Here is a 20,387-nt window from a genome sequence, read left to right as displayed (position 1 = left end):
AGCGGCTTAGTCATGCTGGCCACATGACCCAGAAGCTCCCTTGGCCAATTAAGCGAGATGAGCACCACAACCCCAGAGTCGGCCACGACTGGCCCTAAGGGTCAGGGCTCTCTTTACCTTTACCTTTAACACCTGGAAAGGTTGCCTAGAAGAGAAGTTGGCCTTTGCGCTTCAAAAGATCCCCCACCCCTTCACTAGGGTCTCTTAGGACCTAGCCAAACCATGTCTCTTTGTGCAATTACACCCCCCAACACACACCACTACTTCCGCTAGCGAGCGTCGCTTGCTTACTGGGCGGTTATGCAGGAGAGGGACTCAGATTATGATTTGACCATTCACATGCTTTACAGATTGTGAGTATTGTTAGCTGATAAAAGGGAGAAGCTTTCCATGCACATTTACAGGCAATCTTGTAAAAGCGGCTCGGCAGCTGGAGGTAGCGGAAGGAGAGATGTTTTTGTTGCCTAGTTGTTTTGGGAGCCTGTTCTTGGTGTACTCTTTTCGTACACTTTGTCTGAGTGCCAGTGCAGTGCTGTGGTTAAAATGGCGGCCTAAAACCAAGGGGGCCTGGTTTAAATTCCCAACACATTGTGACCTCTGACGTCTTGCTTCTTTTTGGTCCTGCCTGCCGCACAAGGTTGCTGGGAGGATAACAATGGGATAAGCCCTGTGTGTGCTGGCATGAGTGCTTTCCTTAGTCCAAACCTCTACTCACTGCTTGTAATTACTAACTGACATCCTAGAGTTGTTGTGAAGATATCTGGAAAGTATCCCACAAATGTCACTTTGCTACGATGGGTGCTAGATTTGGGGGGGGGGTTGTTGTTTTTATTTCCACACTTGTAGTGTGCAAAGTGCACGTTTAGTGCTCCTGCCTGTGCTTTGCAGTTTGGAGTAGTTATGGTGCATAAATGCATGAGTACTCATGTAGGTTTTTTCCCCCTTCTCGCTCATGGATTCCAGGATTTGTAGCCATGGTTGGAGCACCCTTGAAATGTCTTGGAAGAGGGGTGGTGTTATGTACTGAGCTGAATCCTAGAACAATAGGATCCAGACTGCAGCAGTCGGATTGGTCCGCAGGAGCCACCCAATCCAGCTCCAGGTGGAAGTGAATCAGTGACCTGATTGGCCTGCAGGAGCAGCCAATTAGGCTCCTGGATGAAGTGAATCAGCAACCTGATTGGCCTGCAGGAGTAGCCAATCAGGCTTCTGGATGAAGTGACTCAGCAACCTGATTGGCCTACAGGAGCAGCCCAGAATTAGTCAATCACACGGGGGCCATTGTGTAAATAATGTATATATAGCTGGACATTTTGGGGAAAGTTTCATTCATTGCGACTATGAGCTGAATAAAGAGCATGAAATTCACACTCGACTCCGAGTATATTTCAGGTGGGATGCAAATCATATATGAAATGAAGAGTGAAGATCACAAAGGATCAGTGACCTACTTACTCATACAGTAGATTTCGTAGGAGTATGGATGATTTCCATTAGTGGAAAGTATATACACGGCTTCTAAATCGAGGTTGGAGAAACTACAGCTCTCCAGATGTGGCTGGACTCCAACTCCATCATCCCTGACTATTGGTCATGCTGGCTGAAGCTGGTGGGAACAACATCTAGAAGTGGTTGTCTCTAGCCCAGGAGGAAATGTGATCTTCAAGGTTAAATTTATGTCTCTTGCTTGTCCATAGTATGGTCTGCAAGTCAATCTATTATGGTCAATATGGTGCTTCTTGAAATCGCTTAATGCTTCAAAGTTTGGAAAGTGGATTCAGGAAGATTATACCACCAGTATAGCTGATAACGAAAAACCTCTAAGGTGCCTATTTGCAAAGACATTAGGGAGGGAATTATCAATCACTTACAGAGAGAGAGAGAGAGCGCACACCCCAAAATGTACATAATCTAAACTAAGTTTATAACCTCAGATGTATTAACATTCCATCAACAAAGACTTTACAACCTTGATGATATTGACACATCACCAGGTGAAGGGAGAATGATTTTAACAGGCCTAAAGGCCATCACTTAGTTTGGAGAGAGTTCTCAGTTCCCCACTTGAAGGTGGGTTTACAACCCTGAAATTACTGGCAGACTCAAAAGCCATGTGTGTAATAGCACACACAGTCTTAGTCAGAGAGGAAAGGAGAGATACCAGTCTTGCTATGGCCTGTTATTGAACTGAGGTCCAAAGGTCCTCTTCAGTGTGAACTGAGGATAATCCAAAAACCCTCCTCCATAGCATGAACTCGGGTTCAAACAGCACAGTACGTTAAGCACGTGGCTTCTGCCAAACCACATGACAAATTCCTTCTTGGTCCCCATAAGATTTAGGGACCTTAGGGGAATCATTGGCCATCTGAAGGCAGCCCTGTTTAGGGAAGCTTTTAATGTTTGATGGCCTACTGTATTTTAATATTTTGTTGGAAGCTGCCCAGAGTGGCTGGGGAAACCCAGCCAGATGGGTGGGGTATAAATAAATTATTATTATTATTATTATTATTATTATTATTATTATTATTACAGATGTTGCTGTTGGATTCCAACTTCCATCAGCCCCAGCCAGCATAGCCAATGACCAAGGATGATGGAAGTTGGAGTCCAGCAGAATATGGAAGACCCCTAGTCTAGGGCAATATCTGCATCTTGATAGTAACCAAAACACAATTATTTGAAACTCACACATCTCCCAATCAGTTCTCCAGCCAATCAATGTGTGCAAAAATGTGTATATTTGGATAAAAAGTGTGTGTGCAAAGGAATACATTAGTGAGCACAATATAGAAAAAGAGCATTGTGCTAGAGGAAACAGCTTGCAGAGATGTGTATATTAGTCAAAATCGCATATACAAATGTGTACATTGGAATAAATTTGCGCTAAAATACTGATGAATCTTCACGAGGACGTTTTTATTGTTATTTTTTTTAAAAAAATGCAGATGGCTGCAGAAATTTAAAGAAACTGAAATTGACTGATTCATCCACCCTCAGTTACCTAAAGGTCAGAGATTTTAGCACAGCTCAAAATGGCCACTGGAGTGTTCAAAGGTGACTACGTTATTTGAGAAGGTGACTAAGTAATAACGAGAGAGCTTTGGCCATACAGCAGCCCTTGGAATGGTGATGTCAGATATTCACATTTTCCTACCTCAACAACAGTTTAAAAAGAAAAAAACAATGTGATGCACCAGGAATCCTTTGTTATTATATACTAACCAGACTGTGCATGGCACATTTTATTTCTATAAAACTATTAAAACTATTACAAAATATTCAAAAATACATTTTAGTAAATTGACAGCGGTTATTTATCAGTTTATTAATGCAAAACATCCTTCCCCCCCTCCTCTGTACAAACTATTCTCCATTGTCACATAATAGCCAACATGTGCGCTTTTTAAAAAATATTTTCTCATAAATTTCTTCTTCTTGATTTTGAAGGTAAAAATAAGAGAGTTTCTCCCCACCTCCCCAGAGTTTTGCAAATGAATTAAGGTGTGTGTAACAGTCTTGCGTTCCAAGAGTGTGGTTGAAAAGGGGTGGCTGTTATCTTTTATACAAAGCAAAATATTTCCAAAGACAATTAGAAACAATACAGAAGCTGACATTACATTTGATACTATTTAAATTAAAATAATATATTCTTATATTTTACACTATTTCCAAAAAAAAAAAAAAAATGAAATGTGACTGTTAAGTATTGATCTCTCTCTCTCTAAAAAAAAATTGAATTTACAATTCTGTGTATAAAAATATAATTTACGGACCCCCTCCCCCCCTGTCTATGGAGTAGTATGTCTTTCGTTTGTTCCAGGACTCGCTGTTGTAGAAGAGCAAAGCAACGTACAGATGGGAGGGACAGAAGTTTTACTTTTGGAAAGTCTGGACGTGTGTCACACATAGAAAAATAGAACTCTGTGCACTTTTGCTTGGCCTTGCAAAATAATTTTCTTCTCCCCGTTGAGTGTACAGTTCACATGATAATAAATTATCAAAGAAACTATTTAAGGCTCTTGAAGGTCGGGTTCATATCCTTTAAAACATCTATTTCAAAATACCAAACAAATAAATATCCAGGAGATGAGGACAACGAAACAATCAAACAGACAACAAAATAGAAATCAAATAAAATATATATATATTTCTCAACTAAACTAGGGGGGATATTCCTGGGCTCTTCCTGCTCCTTAAAGTCTACTTTGGACTGTCCTACTATTATTATTATTGTTTTAAAGTCTTTCGTTCTCTTTCTTTCCTTCTTCATCTTAGTTTTCTCCCCTCCCCGCCCTTTGTACTATTTTCATCATCGTCATTGTTCACTTGCAGGCCACTTTCCCATGGTAGACCATGCTCAGAGTGGCTCACAACACCAAGAAGTTTACATAAGGTGATTCTCTGTTCTTAAGACAGGTCAAGGTGGGGTGTGGAGAGCCGTCCCCCTCAGCTGGCCATGCCCAGTGGGTGTATCATCTCAGAATCCAATACCCAGCGGCCAATGTGGTAGAGGAGGCGGGAATACCAATGGACTCCTGCTGGGGCGTCGTCCAGGGCAGCGGCTGGGAAAAGGACCGGGGAGGAGAGGCCGCTGGGGTACAGCATCGCCAGGAGAGCGTGAGTGACTCGGAAAGGGGCAAACGCCCAGTGGGCCCAGCTATGCTCCTCAATGACCGCATAGCACGACGCCAGCACCTGGTTGATGAGAATAGTGCCCTGAGCAGTGAGCGGGGCGTAGGCACCCAAGGCCTCTTCCCGCAGGGACACGCTGCGCACCTCGGCCTGCAACAGTGTCTGGCTCCCTTTGCCCAGCACGTAGATGCGTTGACCCGGCTGGACGCGGCTGGCAAAGACAGGCTGGGGCTTGGAGTGGTTCTGCGGCGGGGCCACGAAAAGCAAGTGAGCCGCCGTGAGCAAGAGGCGCGCCCGGGGCCGCCGGGTCTCGATCACGTAGAAAAGCTTGCGGATGGGAGGCTCCTCCTGGTCTAGGAAGGCGAGGAACTCGCTGTAGAGCAGCTGCCCTTGCACGTCGGCCGCCAGGACCCGGTCTCCAGGGTGGAGGTCCTTCACCAGCTTGGTGCCACCTTGCTCCAGGTTCACCCAGGCTGATCCAGGGAAGCAACCGCCCGATTTGGCCGCCACTGAGTTCTCTGGAGGTGGAAGAAGGGAAGGAGTGTTAGAAGAGAGCAAGGGCACCAACGAGAAACAGAACGAATCAGGACAATTGTCAGGGACCTATCAAAATCCAGATCCTGAATCTTACCAGGAGCAGGAGGACAGTATAGATTTGGAACAGTGGTTTGCAGAGGGACATAGTTCAGAAGGCAGAAGCTGGGAAATACTGGATGGGGAACAGCTAGGAGACGAAATACTGGGAGAGAGAGGGTTAACAGATTCACAGTCTCTGGGCAGCGTTCACACACCCCTTCTCCAAACTCACAGAGAGCTCAGAAAGTGGCAGAACAGAAAGTACAGAGGGTACAAGCTCAGATTACAAGATGGAGTGACGTAGATTAATAGGGACAGAAGCAGGTGGGATCCTTAACTGGGAGCACCACCGTTCTGAGTGCTATGGGGGAGGAAGCCAATTCCTGGAAGCCTGACAACAACAAGCAATTCCTAGCAACAACACAAGTGAAACTCGGAGTTATCAGGGATACTAAACTGCCACCGCCCCGCCCCCCCATATCTCTCTAGCTCCTCCTTCCGCACAATTTCTATGACATCACATGGTGCAACGTGATGTCATCCTGCCTGTGTGTTTCCCTACCCCAGCCAGCCAATCATGCTAGAATGGGGTGGGGAGGTGTACAGTGTGGTGGCAGAACTTCCTGCATTGTGTTGTAAAGCATGGCGAAACTTGGTCACTGGAGATCAGATGCAGCCCTCCAGCCATCAGGGCTGCCCCTAGGCCATACACCTCACTGGTGCTGCTTTGCACTCTGCCCGGGTGTTTTTGCCTGGCTGGAAAGGGTCCTTGATCCCCATTAATGCTTTTTGCTTGACTGACTTGAGGATAGAGGGCTTGTGTAGAAACTAGCCTACCAAACAAAGGCAAAATTCACATTCATTGACTTTTAACTCTGCTCTGACCACCACTGGCAAGTTGCCCCAGAAAAATTGCCCAGGAATAAGTGTGGCCCTCAAGCCCCATTCCTGCAGTGGAATTTACAAGGAAGAGGGATCTGAGAGACACAGGCTTTTGTAACTCTCTAGCCAAATGTTCTGATATAATGTGCACCAAAGTCAGTAGCTCCCTCTCAAATTTGGCTCAATTTAAAATAAACATTGGAAGCATCGGAACTAATTCTACTGTGGCTTCTCTAATAGTAAGGTGGTGATGAGAATAATAGTAGTAATGTTGTTGTTGTTGTTAAACTGCCCTTCAACGCAAAGTTTCCCAAGACAGGGTACAAATATTCCAATAAAGCACAGCAACAGCATTAAAACTAAAAAATATTACTCAACAAGATGGCAACAAAGCACAGCTGAAGATATTTCCTACAAGATAGCCTGGCTGCAAGCTTTTCTGTCCCTCAAAGCCAGAAACAAGAGTTTCTGATGCTCAGGCTGTGAAAGCCAGTTCTTACCAATCGAAAAGGGAACTTTCCACGCACAAGTGGGCAATATCAGCAGGCTTGTGGGGTGAGGGGTACCCAATATTTGCAGAAGTACATAAATTCTGTAGGGAAGGAACCCTAAGAAGTGGGGGAGTCTAAACCCCCCCCAAAAAAATTCTATGCTTCTGATAAATCAATAAAATAGATATTTTGAAAAATGAGGGCCGAGCATTCTCAGAGGCCACAGAATGCTGACTGATGGCCGGAGGATCCTGAGGTCAAGCCACACTCTCTCCCTCTAGTCAGCCCTGCCTCCCACCCTCCTCGAGGGTGGGTTGTGGTTGCCTGGAATGTGTCCTTGAACTCAGTAGTGTTTCCTGGTGGTGAGGATGGAGGAAAGAGGGTGTGTGTGTGAGAGAGAGTTTGTGTAGAAACCAGCCTACAGTGCACTAGAAAGAGATACATTGGCTACTCAGCTCACTTTTGCCTCTGGTACCACACACTACTTGGTGGGAAAGGTGCCCCACCTGTGCTCTAGACTAGACCACTGGGGGAAGTCCAAAGGGTGGTTAGATACAGCCGTCCAGGGACTCTGCTACATTAGTAAAGAAAAAGCATTTTATATGCGTTATAACACCGTGAAGAAGAGAAGAAGAAGAGTTTGGATTTGATATCCCGCCTTTCACTCCCTTTAAGGAGTCTCAAAACGGCTAACATTCTCCTTTCCCTTCCTCCCCCACAACAAACACTCTGTGAGGTGAGTGGGGCTGAGAGACTTCAAAGAAGTGTGACTGGCCCAAGGTCACCCAGCAGCTGCATGTGGAGGAGCGGAGACGCGAACCCGGTTCCCCAGATTACAAGTCTACCGCTCTTAACCACTACACCACACTGGCTCTCCGTGACACCAGATGGCGCTGTGGCGTCCCAGCTTTCGCCAACGTGATATATCCCACTTTGAGGTTTACAATGCATTTTCCTGAAACACTTTCTGGACGTGTCTAGATCCAGCCCAGCATTGCCCGAAGCAGCTGCCACCACAACCAGAGCGCACCACAACACACTGACGCAGCAGGAGGCCCCACTGTTGTCGTTTTGCTCAGGGCTCCTGTCAAACCTGGAGCTGGCCCTGGGAAGGACTGACGTTTGTGACGAAAAGGGCTTTCTGGCAGCTCACTAAGAGAATTGGGCTGACTCCTCCTTCACTACTCCTTCCTGAAAATGGTCCCTGACTAAGAGTATTGCCATTCAATCCCCTCCAGCAGAGCACAGTCATCCTTTTGTGGCTGGGGCAAGGCTCTGTGCGACTCCGACAAACGCACTGTGCTGGGACCTGTTGATGGCATTTTACCATTGCACTGTGGAGAGTGTATTAACTTATGGTCTGTGTGTGTGGTTTGGGAGCTGCACGGCCAGGGAAAAAACAATGCTGTCCAGGGTTGTAAAGACTGCAGAGAGAATAACTGGGTGCACTCTTCCCAGCTTAGATCAAATCTATGCCGTCAGGTGCCATAAGAAAGTGGCAGAGATAGCGCAGGATAGTATGCACCCCGGAAATGATCTCTTTCAGCTTCTGCCTTCTGGAAGAAGGTCCAGGGTTATAAAGACTAGGACTAGCTGCCTGAGAAACAGTTTCTACGCTAATGCAATTCTGGTTCTAAACGCAGCATAAGAGGTCTCTATAGTATAGTGTATTTTAAAATGGGGTTTCAGAGTTTTTAGGGGTTTTTGAATGTTTTATGTAGTTTTTCAATTTCATTGTTCTGCATGGGACAATGACAATATAGATATCGTATATCGTATATATGGGCCAATGGGCCTTCAGGTGGCCCTGCAAGCAGATGCCTTCACTTTGGCCTGCAGCTTATTCACCTTGCTGCTAATCTTGCACCAAAGTGGAGCTGCTTCTGCAAAGCTCCCTCTCCTCCTGGCTCGGATCCATGTCTGCTCCTAGATCACCACTTGTAATTATGATTCTAATACATTCCTAAGTGCAAGGGAAAATCCAGGGTTTAATTTGAGTAGGGATCAGGCCAGGAACTTGCCTTGAATGCCAGAGGAATAATTAAGAAGGGAGTGCTTGGAACGTGCGTAAGGAAAGCCTCGTCTCCTCACCACTGGACATAGGTATTAAATATCTCGGGTTGATTATTTCCTGCCTGTCCTTTTTGTATTTAAATGCTCAGTGCCTAGGTGAGACTGGGAAAATCCCAGCTGCGGCCACATTACTGATTCTCAGAGCTTGCTGCCGTCATTTCCCACAAAAACTCTTATTGCCACAACCACAGCCCTTCCTGCTTTTATCCTCACTGGTACGTTGGAACAGGCTAAATCAGGCATCCCCAAATTCGGCCCTCCAGATGTTTTGGGACTACAGTTCCCATCATCCCTGACCACTGGTCCTGTTAGCTAGGGATGGTGGGAGTTGTAGTCCCAAAACAGCTGGAGGGCTGAGTCTGGGGATGCCTGGGCTAAATGCTAAATCACCAGCTAAATTAAAATGGGTCAGAATAGCCACGGTCTACCTCTGTATATCTGGGGTGAGGAGACCAGCTTCCAGATTCAAGAGTGTAGCTCTGAGCCTTGCAACTACGCCTCTTTTTTTCCTTTTTTTTTTTTTAAGATTAAATGCTGGGAAAACCCCTACCGTTGGCAACAATGCCGGGCTGAGTGGAGGTGCATTATAATGCCAGACGAGGAGTTTCTAGCAAAACATGCCTGCCTCCTTCCCAGGACAGGCTAGGAAGCTTTGAAATCTAATCTCCCCCCCGCCTTGTTCCTTTCCCAGCCGTGCATGTTTATACACCTGCTCCCTTACCTATGAAGTTAGCACGCATCACAGTGGAATGAAAGAAGGAGCAGAGAAAGTGTTCAGGGGCTCTCCCCTCTTCCTCCTTTCTCAGCTGCCCAGATGCTACTCACACAAAGTGATTACAATGAAAAGCAGCCGGGGGGGGACCCCACCCAAGGCAGCGTTTTGCCCTTTTTCCTTTTGTCTTTAAAGTTCGCACATTGGAGACACCTGCCCCGGGGTTGCCGGTGTAAGGTGTGCGATGGGGACACAGATTGGCTTTCACTCGGGACGGGAGGAGCTGTCAGCTTGTCTTCATTGATGTCTCTTGTTTTCCCACTCTTAAGCTCAGCTCGTTTCTGCAGCAGTTCGCAACTCGTGAAAATTAGCCAGCATTTTAATATTCATATCTTTGGGTGCAGGTGTTCCCATTAATAACATTTACCCACCCCATTTTGAAAATGTTTATATTTTCCCTATTTTAGCAACTCTTTCATATATGCCCTTCGCCCCTTCATATATGCATTTTTGGGTTGAAGAACTGCATTGCAAAATTCAGGGAAGTAAACATTTCTAAAGAAGGCTGCATTTTGGTGCTGTGGGCAACTTAAGTGTAAAGGGAACTGAATTTTACTCCTATCCTGGGCTTGAACTGATGGATGTGAAACCAGCTGTCCTTCTAAGCAATGCCGGATTTACGTATAAGCTAAACAAGCTATACTTAAGGCCTCACTCTCTTGGAGGCCCCCAAAAAATTAAAGGAAAAACAACCTGGATGTACATTTCCAAAATATAAGATTAAAAAACAAATAAAATAAAACCTACATACAGCAACAGTGTTTTGTGATGTGTAGGCTCCTGTGATGTAAGTAATGGGCCCTGCCTGCTCGCCTGCTCCCTAAAATATCACTGGTTTGCTCATTTCTATATATAGGGTGCCTACATTCTGCATGGACTTTGCATTCTGCATGGACTTTTCAACAAGTACATTGATAAAATGCATATTTTGTTATGTGCAAATGGCTTTAGATACCTATTAGGCCCATAAATTACCATATAGCATATATTCAACACAAAGGACAGCTGGACATATAAAGGGCCCCATTACCTTCAGTAGCTTAGGGCCTCATCAAACCTAAATCCAGCCCTGCTTCTAAGGTTGAGTTGCCATATTTCTACGCAATGGTGCTGTCAGGGAACAATCGTGAGGCAGAAGTCCTGAGCCCTGCTCAGTAGGAGAGCAGGACTCACCACATTTTCGAGTTCAGTAAGTGAAGGAAAACACATCAAAAGGGTGGGGTTGGGGTCTGTACATGAGCATTAAGTCCAGAGTCTAAAATCAGCTCACTTAAGCTAGAGTTTATAGACAGGGTTTCAAGTCCAGGGATCCATTTATTTCCCCCCTCCCTCAGTTTAATATTTTATTATCATTGAATTAAGAGTTGCATGTGAATGAATATGATGAATCATATCAAAAACAGGCCCCCAGTGACCGGAATTTGTTGACTGAACTTATATTTTAAAATGTCTTAACAACAACGACAACAACAATTCAGTGCTTAACACTGTCTGTCTTGCTCTGTGCATTTTTAAAGATTATAATCAGAAACATGTACATTGAATAGGCCAGTTTTTATGCTCTTAACCTAGTTATATAATGAACATATTCCCTCACAGTGAAACCCTATACATCTCAACTCAGGAAGGTCAGAGCAATCCAGACTCCCTTATGGGCACTGGAAGAACCTCCCCACCTAAAAAAAACAACATGGGTCATTTTGAGAGGAGGAGGGACTGAATTAGCCCTGGATCCCAAGCTGATTTAACTGCAATCTAGTCAAAAGGAAACACCAGGTGAACATGTGCCCTACAACTCTTTTTTAGAGTTCTCAGTTTCAAGTCCATCAAGAACTGTACAAAAGGGAGAGAAGATGGAAAATGCCCAGTAATTGTTATCAGACACACAGGGTATCTGATTGTGGTGGTGTCATGTGTTGTAGGTATATTTCAGCTTTAGCAATGCTTTCTAAATGTGCATCTATACATGTGAATGGGCAAATCTATCCTTTTTCTGAGCCATGCATTCCATCTTTTGCTAATGGAAAAGTGCCCCCCTTAGTTAGCCTTCCACACTATCCCCCCACCCCTATAAGCACCCTGCCATGCTCACAATCATAGGGAGCTATTCAACTAAACCAGGCATAGGCAAACTCGGCCCCCAGGTGTTTTGGGACTACAACTCCCATGATCCCTAGCTAACAGGACTAGTGGTCAGGGATGATGGAAATTGTAGTCCCAAACATCTGGAGGGCTGAGTTTGCCTATGCCTGAACTAAACTCACTGAAATGAATGAACATGACTAAGTTAGGTCTATGAATTTCAACAGGTCTACTCTGAGCAAAACAGAGCTGAATGCCACTCACAGAAATCAAAAGGGGATTTTTTTTAATTTCCATGAACACTTCAAGCGTGTAGATAGTGATCTTGAAAAATCCACCCTGAGCCAAGGAAACATTTGTGTGGGTGCTGCTTTGGTCTGCCAAGTGGGTAATGTTTGGAACAATATCAAGGGCACCAGTTGCTGCTGATTATTACAGTGGTACGTCTGGTTATGTACTTAATTCGTTCTGGAGGTCCGTTCTTAACCTGAAACTGTTCTTAACCTGAAGCACCACTTTAGCTAATGGGGCCTCCCGCTGCTGCCATGCCGCTGCTGCCTGATTTCTGTTCTCATCCTGAAGCAAAGTTCTTAACCTGAGGTAATATTTCTGGGTTAGCAGAGTCTGTAACCTGAAGCATATGTAACCTGAAATGTATGTAACCTGAGGTACCACTGTATTGTTGTTTTTTAAACCAGAAATGTTCCAATTCTAAAACGAAGCCCTCATTTTTAAACAAAAACTGTTATGTCACAAATTTAAAAACATCATTAGAATTCTCTTCCACCTTTCTTCAAAGGTGGCACACATGGTTTTCCCACTCCCCATTTTTTCCTCATAACAACCCTGTGAGGTAGGGTGGCCTAAGAGAAAGTGACTGGCCCAAGATCACCCAGTGAGCTTCAGGACTGAGGATTTGAACCCTGGCCTCCCAGGTCCTAATCCAACACTTTAACCACCACACCACATTTGGGTTGCGTGCTTGTTTCTGAACATTCCTTAGCCGGAACATCCATCTGCTGGCCTCACCTCAGCTATTGCCCTGCTTGAATGGCCCATGGCCAAGAGCAAACACTTTGGGCCAGGTTTCCTGCCAACCCTGGGGTCTGAGGCCATAATACGTTCATGCAGGAGATTTATCTTCCTAAACAGGCTGAGCACATATGCCCTGCCCGCTCTCCCCTTCTGTCAGACAACCAGTTCTTTGCACATGCAAAAATAAACCAGGGGTCACCAGTGCTGCACTCGCAGGTGCGCCTGTGCCTATATAGACCTCATCTGGTGCCCACAGGACCCACAACCCCACCCCTTTCCCCACTGAAATTTATGCTCAAAAGAAGACTTCTTTTGTAGCTAACAGAACACTTTTTTCAAGCACTTCCCCGCTAGCTGAAGCCTACAGTGGTACCTCGGGTTACATACGCTTCAGGTTACAGACTCTGCTAACCCCGAAATAGTGCTTCAGGTTAAGAACTTTGCTTCAGGATGAGAACAGAAATCGTGCTCTGGCGCTGCGGCAGCAGCAGGAGGCCCCATTAGCTAAAGTGGTGCTTCAGGTTAAGAACAGTTTCAGGTTAAGCAGGGACCTCTGGAACGTATTAAGTACTTAACCCGAGGTACCACTGTACTTTGAAATTGCCCCAGCCTGCTGCAATTACGGTAGGCTTTAAAGAAACCCTTTCTGTCGACTCCAGTAGAAGACTATTCAACTGCTTGCTGTCCAGTACTTACACACACACACACACACACACACACACAAATGGTTTTGCACAAGACTCATGTTTGCCTTTCCAGTGCCCAACAAATAAAACTATACTGCTGCCATACTTCCTGTGGCAGATAATATACATGGGTGACTGTTGGAATCAAGGAAGTTTGGGAGGGAGGACTGATGAGGCAGGAGGATAAAAAGCAAATAAATTTGCTGTTTATTCTTCAGAACAACTCATACTTTAAATAGGTGCCTCCTACTCCACTCCATCAGCTAAATCTGTACTGTGAAAATATAATTTATACATTTGTGGTTCTGTGTCTGTCTCTGTGATTTGTTTTGCTTTGGTTTTGGTAACAATTTTTTATTATCTGTATACAGTGGTACCTCTGGTTAAGAACTTAATTCGTCCTGGAGGTCCGTTCTTAACCTGAAACTGTTCTTAACCTGAGGTACCACTTTAGCTAATGGGGCCTCCCGCTGCTGCCGTGCCGCAATTTCTGTTCTCATCCTGAAGCAAAGTTCTTAACCCGAGGTACTATTTCTGGGTTAGCGGAGTCTGTAACCTAAAGCGTCTGTAACCTGAAGCGTCTGTAACCCGAGGTACCACTGTATTTAATTCCAGATCCAATCTTTATGCATATAAAGTTGCTAGGGTGGCCATTTACACATTGCCAAAGAAGAGAAGATTCACCAGCACAAAAAATGAAGACCCCAATGGGTGTAAAATTTGCAGAAGGACAGGTGACCTCCATCCCTGCTTAGTTTGCCATCCAGGTGCTGAAACTGTTGATGGGACAATTTAAAGACCTTTGCAAGTCTCCCTTCTGATGGACTTCTACCTATGCAACAGTTAGTCCTTCAAATTGACCATCTTCTGATCGCTCTTCAAGATAGAGGGCTGACCTTTGCAGATTAGGGCTCCAGTCCTGCTAAATTGATGCAAATTTGATGCAAATTTGGATCATGGGCCTTGAGTTTTTAAGTACTAAGCAATGCTCCTGTTCTTGTGTAAAAGTAGAACTTACATGGGAGAAAAGACAGCTTCTCCCACTAATATATGAAGTCTACATGTAAAAATCGCATCCTATATATCTGTATCTATACAATGCACACACACATCTTTCAGAAATATAGTATAAACATTCTTTTGCCACTCTGCAATGTCTTAAAAGAGCAAAAAGGTGTGAGGCACAGCGAGGCAACTCTCACCCTAGGGTCATTTTGCCATCTCTATCAGATATATCTGCCAAATATAAATTATCATCATCATTGCACCAGGCATTGAGTGCAGCTGGGTGGTAGCTGCAGTAAAAGCATTGACTGTAGGGGCTCATATTTCTGTTTCATCCAAAGCAAGCAAATCCATGAGCACCACCTACACTTAAGGACCCACTGAAGTCAATAGACATGTTAAGTCATGCCAATAGTTCTACAGTGAGTAGGACTTAGCTGAATACAACCCTTACATTGTGTGTGTGTGTGTGTGTGTGTGTGTGTGTGTGTGTGTGTGTAAGAGCGATAAATTTTATAAGCATATATATGTACATAAAACCTGTGCAACTGTTGCTGGAATAATGTAGGGGCAGTATAAAACTAGGGAGCTGTCCTCTGCGGTAGCCACTGAAACTCTGTTACTATGGAAATGCAGTTGCCAGGGAGAAGAGGGACCTTGTGCCCTCGGATTTGCTTCAAACAGCAGACAAAATCTGTGGTCCTCCTAATGGCTTCACAGGTCCCATGTCACCACACTTTTAATTTGGCTCATTACTGGCCCAGTTTGAACAGGCATATCTCAGCTCAGAGAAGATGAATGCAGCCACTAAAAGGTGTGCACACCAAGATTTCTTCCTACTCATCCCTGAAATAAAGACCCTATTTATCCTGGTCTGTCATTTTGTGACCTGTCCTTCCCCCAACCCCAGGCCTGCCTTGTCCCCTGCATCACCAAATCAAGACTGTAAGATCTTTGGAGCAGGGATTTTTGACTGAATGTTCTTGCATTTTGCCTGGACATGAGCCTTTTCACTCTCTTGTAACATAAGGCCAGGCCCAAGCTAAACGGACTGTGTTCATCTTGAGCTGACTGACTACGTTTGTGTTGAGCTGATTCTCTTTCAATACTGAAGGGCAGGAGAACAAAGAAAATAAAGAGTCTTCTGTCTCTCCCAGAACCTGAAGCCTCAATTCCTTCTCATAAACGTCAGCCAATACCATGTCTACTGTAATATACCAACTTCCTTGGACATATTTATTGCCTGAAACAATTTAACACCTTTCTCCAAAGAAACCAAACATATTGGGTGGGTCTCTGGCTCTACCCAGGAAGTTAAACATCAGAGCTCAAACAAATGCTTTTCAAGCTCAAACAAGGAGCAGTTTTCAAATTCAGATTCAGATGTGGGTTTTTGTTTCTTGCTGAATACTTGTATTCAGATCAAAAACCTTTGAGGACTTTCTCTTGCTTACAGACACCCCAAATTCACCCAGGGTCAAGCTACTCTCTCACGGAGGACACAGCAGCCACCCCCAGGGATTGTGAGATGAAATCCCAGCTCCTTAGAAAACTTGGAGGAGATACTTAACCTTGTGCCCTCAATATAGCCTTGCTTTGGATCAGCATAGTTCACATGGGCCAATTTTACAACATTAAAAAAAAATCCTTCGTATCCATAGGACCAGGAATAATAATAGTCCATCACAAGTTCTCCTTAGTAATTATTCATGGTCAAAGCAGATCTCCAAGGAAGGTGACAGATACTACAGTTTTATGAATGAGGAACTTCCTCAAGGTTACACAGAGAGTTCGTGAATGAAAAAGGATTTAAACTCAGCAAGCCTCCCTACTTCAAAGTCAACACTCAGATTGCTGCAAGAGTTGGACAAGAAAGAACATAAAAAGCACGCCATTATCCCAAAAACACTTATTTGGAAACAAGTGTTTTCCCCATGACATAGAGATACCATTTCCATGGTGCCACTATTGAGTACCAACGCACTGGGATTTTCAGAAATAACATGCCCCAGAATGTAGTTCTTTGAAAGGCCACCACAGGATGATAATTTTGATGCATCTGCTGCCATAAACATTTCCTATCCCTGGAACTGCCTTCCGAAACACCTCTGTGCCTCTCTCTCCTACTTCAAAAAAACCCAGCTCCAAACCCACATTTTCTGCGTAACCTTTGGCACAACCAAGCAGCCACTGGTTGAAACACACCGCTTGAATGAAGCTCACAGACCACTGGTGGTCCATGGACCACAGTTTCTGAACCACCTGAATCAGCCCATCCGCTGGCAATCTAAATGGAGTCATATCACAAGTCAGAACATTCCATCCAAGGAGATCTGGGTTCCAGCTTCATTGCTATGTTTAAAGCTGCTCTTGGCTGTGGGTTAACTGGCATAGACAGATGAAGAAAGGTGGTAGCCAGGCACCAGAGGGGAGCCTCAGGAACAGTTAGCAGCTGCCAGATCTTTTCTCAGTCAACTGGAATGAAAGACTCAAAGGTTGCTTAATACTCTAAGAACTGTACCATCATCCTTGAATGTCATAGAAGCAGCAACCTTTCTACACCAAAGACAAACAGTGCAATCCTGTAGGTGTTTACTCACAAGTAAGTTGCATGGTGTTGTAAATTGCTTCAGGACTTTTTGTTGTGGGAAGTGAGTTACAAAGTTAATAAACCAATAAATATAAACGGTGTTCAGTGGGGCTTATTTCCAGGGAAGGGGCACCGCTCTCAGTAGGTATCTGAAGGACTTCAGATATATGTCACATTCGTGACGTTGTCACAAATCTATATAAAAATTGCACGTGATTGCAGGTAGTTTGGATCTTACCAGAATTGCACTTTCCAAACTGCAGAAAAATATTAAAGAGGAAGGAAGCAGGCAGATTTGGGACTTGAAACAAAAGATTGTGGCTTTGTTTCCATGTAAGTGTGCATAGTGTTGCAGTCTTAGACTGACTACTCCATCTCCCCAGAAATCTTGGTGAGTCAGGAAGGGGAAGAAGGATGACTAAGGGTATCAATTAGAGAACTATCAAGTACCCCCACAAAACTACAATTCTCACCATCCTCTGCTAAAGCTGTTGCAGTTAAACTGGTTTACATTTGGAATTCAACAAAGAGTTTCAAAGGGTGGGCCAAGAAGACCCATCTAAAGATCGCTGGACACCCTGGACTCTCAGAAAATAGCACCAGAAGGCAGGATATGGGCATAAGTTGCCCTCACAGCTTTCTCTCCAAAGGAAAAAGTAGAACTGACTGCTTCTGCCATACTTTCCAGACATGAGATATCATGGTACCCGCTAATGTTGGACCCCAACTTCCATCACCACCAGCCAGCATGGTCCATGGTCAGGGATAATGGGAGCTGGACTCCAACTACATCCTGCCCCACCTCAATATCAGGTGTGGTGTCTGGGGAGGATGTGCAGGGCCTCATTCTGAGTAAGAAGGAAGGCGCTCAGATGCACTAGGGAAAGATTCCCAGATACATCTTGCCAAGGGTTCCCCATATGACCATTCGGTCCAGTATCTAAAATGACCTCACGGTCCCACCCTCCAACATCAATAGGTTTTGCAAAATAAGCTGTGTGAGCTGGCTGTAGTCAAGTGCCACGCTGGGTTTCAACGGAGCCAGGATGTTGAAACCCATCTTCCCTCTCTGTCTTTCAAGTTCCCTCTTCCTTCCTGAGTGGGCTATTTCCAGAGCAAATTTCCTCCTAAAAGCAGGCTGGGTCGGGGCAGCCAGTGGCTCAGCTCTCTCTGTGGCTAGACGGCTGAGCAATTACATTTCGAAATCAACCCTTGGAACCTTTCCTAATGCCTTTTCTCAGGAAGGGGTAAAATAGGAAAAACAAAACAAAACAGATTGGTATTGATCGGCTAACAGTTTTATCTCCCCGGCTTGGGAGTGGAGGATGGGGAAGGAACCGAACAGAAATCTTCGGAAAGGAGGCAAGGACGCCCTTTGCGAGGAAGCAAAAAGAAAAGTTCCTGACACCTTCAGACAACCTCCCTCCCCTCCCCACCCCCCCAGCCACCCATTCCCCCCAAAGTCCTGTCTTCTTCAGCCTAGGCTTTATTTGCACACTCAGAGGGGCCTGATGAATAGGTCCAGTTGTGTAGCAACTCGGTAAACATGCCAGCAAGCTGGCGGAGGTGTGAAAATCTGCTTCTTTGAGCAGGCCCTTATTTGGGTTCTCTAATTAAAATCCAATAAAAGGCCAGCATTGTCATTCTGATCTGTGCAATAAAAGGGAGGCACTCTCAGAAGAGAGGACACTTCCAACACTCCACCCTGCTGCCCCCCAGGCCCCCTATTTGTTCAGGTGTGGGGGGGGGCCTCTATGCCAATTCACACACGTATACTTTTGCAAAAAGAAGACCCTATACAACCCTGCCGCCCCCCACCAAAGGCCTTCCAAGAGCTATTTGCACAGACCAAGACACTTTTCCAAAACACTCAAGATGTGTATTTGAAATTGAAATGGAGGAGCTTGCTCTCAGTCTCCCTCTCCTCCTGCCCGCCCCCCTCGCCCGCACCAGCCCCCACGATCCGTCTTGTCTCTTATACGGTGCCTTTCCCCTCTTGACAGTCATTCAGGCCTTGGGGGGGGGGGGGCAGCTCGCCTCTTTTGCATTCCAATCTCTGGGATCATACTTTTTGCAAACAGAGATGGCGGCTCAGAGAACCTCCCCTGCCTGAACCGCTTTGGTTTTTTAATCTCCTCATCGCATTCTCAGTCATGAAACCAGAGCCCGGCCATTGGAAACCAGCTGGAGCAGACGGGATTCAAGGCAGCGCTGGGGAAATCCACGTTGTACAGTCACACGACCTCGTGTGACATGCCCTCCAAGTTACCCCCCTCCCTTCCCAAATCCTGAGCGTGCCCTGAATCTCAATGCCCAGATTGAGTCTGACGGGGCCATTTGCTTCTGATGGAATTGAAGATGGAACTGGATGGGCACCCAGCTTAGGCTTTACCAACATGGCACCCTCCATGCTACAAACCAGGGCTGATGGGAGTTGTAGTCCAACAATCATTGGAGGGCACCCAGTTGGCAAAGGCTGCTTTGGAGTACAGCACTTGAAATGGTTGTTGAAAGATCTATAAAGGGTGAATTCTTCCCTGATGTGAAGGCCCTATAAAACCATTTATTATTGTAGTATTGTTCCTTTTGTGTTGACCTTGTGGGTGGTAGCTCGGTTAACAGATAATTCACTCCAGAAGGCAGGTGAGATTGAAAACTTGGATTAGAGCTGATTTGACTCCTCTGGCAGAAACCAAACTTTAAAAAAGAAATCTTGCGTAAGTGGGGGTTTAGAACTGGACCTAGGAGACATGGGCGTAGCCAAAAGGGGGGTGGGGGCAGCTGCCCCCCTAAATCAAGTAAATCAATATAAATACTTAACTGACTGAGGTCCCGTCCCCCCCATAGATCCTGGCTGTGCACATGCTGGGAGCAAGCTGCAGCAAGATCTGTTGATCAGACCTAATAAGTTCTCCATATCCCATCTGCCCTTGATCCCCTTTCCTATTTCAGGTCTCATTATGTAAAAATTTGGGCATCAAAACTATGCTTTCCTAATTCCATTTAAAACAGCAACAACATGAAATTTTAGAAGTAAGGTTTGTTTTCGGGGGTGAGAGTAAAAGTAGTAACTTTGGCACCTTGATATTAAATCAAGTAGTGCCTTAAAATTAAATGAGCAAGACTTCAAATCTAAGTTTCATTTAAAAAGTAATTCTGAAAGACCAATTTCAGTGAGAACCTGGAAATGTTCGAGAGATCCATAGAAATTCTGAGATCAATGGGAATTTTTAGTTCCAAACTTGGACACGATTTTGTTGCAGTTCCCCCAGTTGCCTAATTTTAATATTATCATTATCTTGTGATCCATCTTTGAACAATTATAGGGTGGAAATGCTGTATTTACATTTGTAAATAAGCAGACTACAAATAAATATTTATAAACTAAAACTAGTTGGGTTCCATTTACTTAGAAATGAACAACTTCTTCAATACTTATTTTGTGCCCACGGTATTCTAGACTACAGCGGAGATCAAATGCTATGAAAACCTGCCAGTTCCCTATCAGAGGTCCTGTCCTTCTAGTAATTGAAGGACAGGACAATTTTTCAAAAGGTGCTAAT

General features: G+C 44.9%; 1 protein-coding gene across 1 annotated transcript in view; it reads right to left on the bottom strand.

Moving 5' to 3' along the window:
* Nucleotides 1–3,200: 3,200 nt before the first annotated feature.
* SHH (sonic hedgehog signaling molecule) overlaps nt 3,201–20,387 on the bottom strand; it is a 32,911-nt gene continuing 15,724 nt past the window's right edge. The window contains exon 3 of the mRNA XM_083579926.1: nt 3,201–5,150. Within this exon, the coding sequence (XP_083436052.1) occupies nt 4,447–5,150 (704 nt within the window). The 3' untranslated portion in view covers nt 3,201–4,446. The remainder of the gene's footprint in view (nt 5,151–20,387) is intronic.

The sequence above is a fragment of the Podarcis filfolensis genome (genome assembly GCF_964270895.1).
Source record: "Podarcis filfolensis genome assembly, chromosome: 12".
NCBI classification, from domain to species: domain Eukaryota; kingdom Metazoa; phylum Chordata; class Lepidosauria; order Squamata; family Lacertidae; genus Podarcis; species Podarcis filfolensis.
The sequence above is the reverse complement of the archived record's forward strand: the minus strand, read 5'-3'. Positions and strand labels throughout refer to the sequence as shown.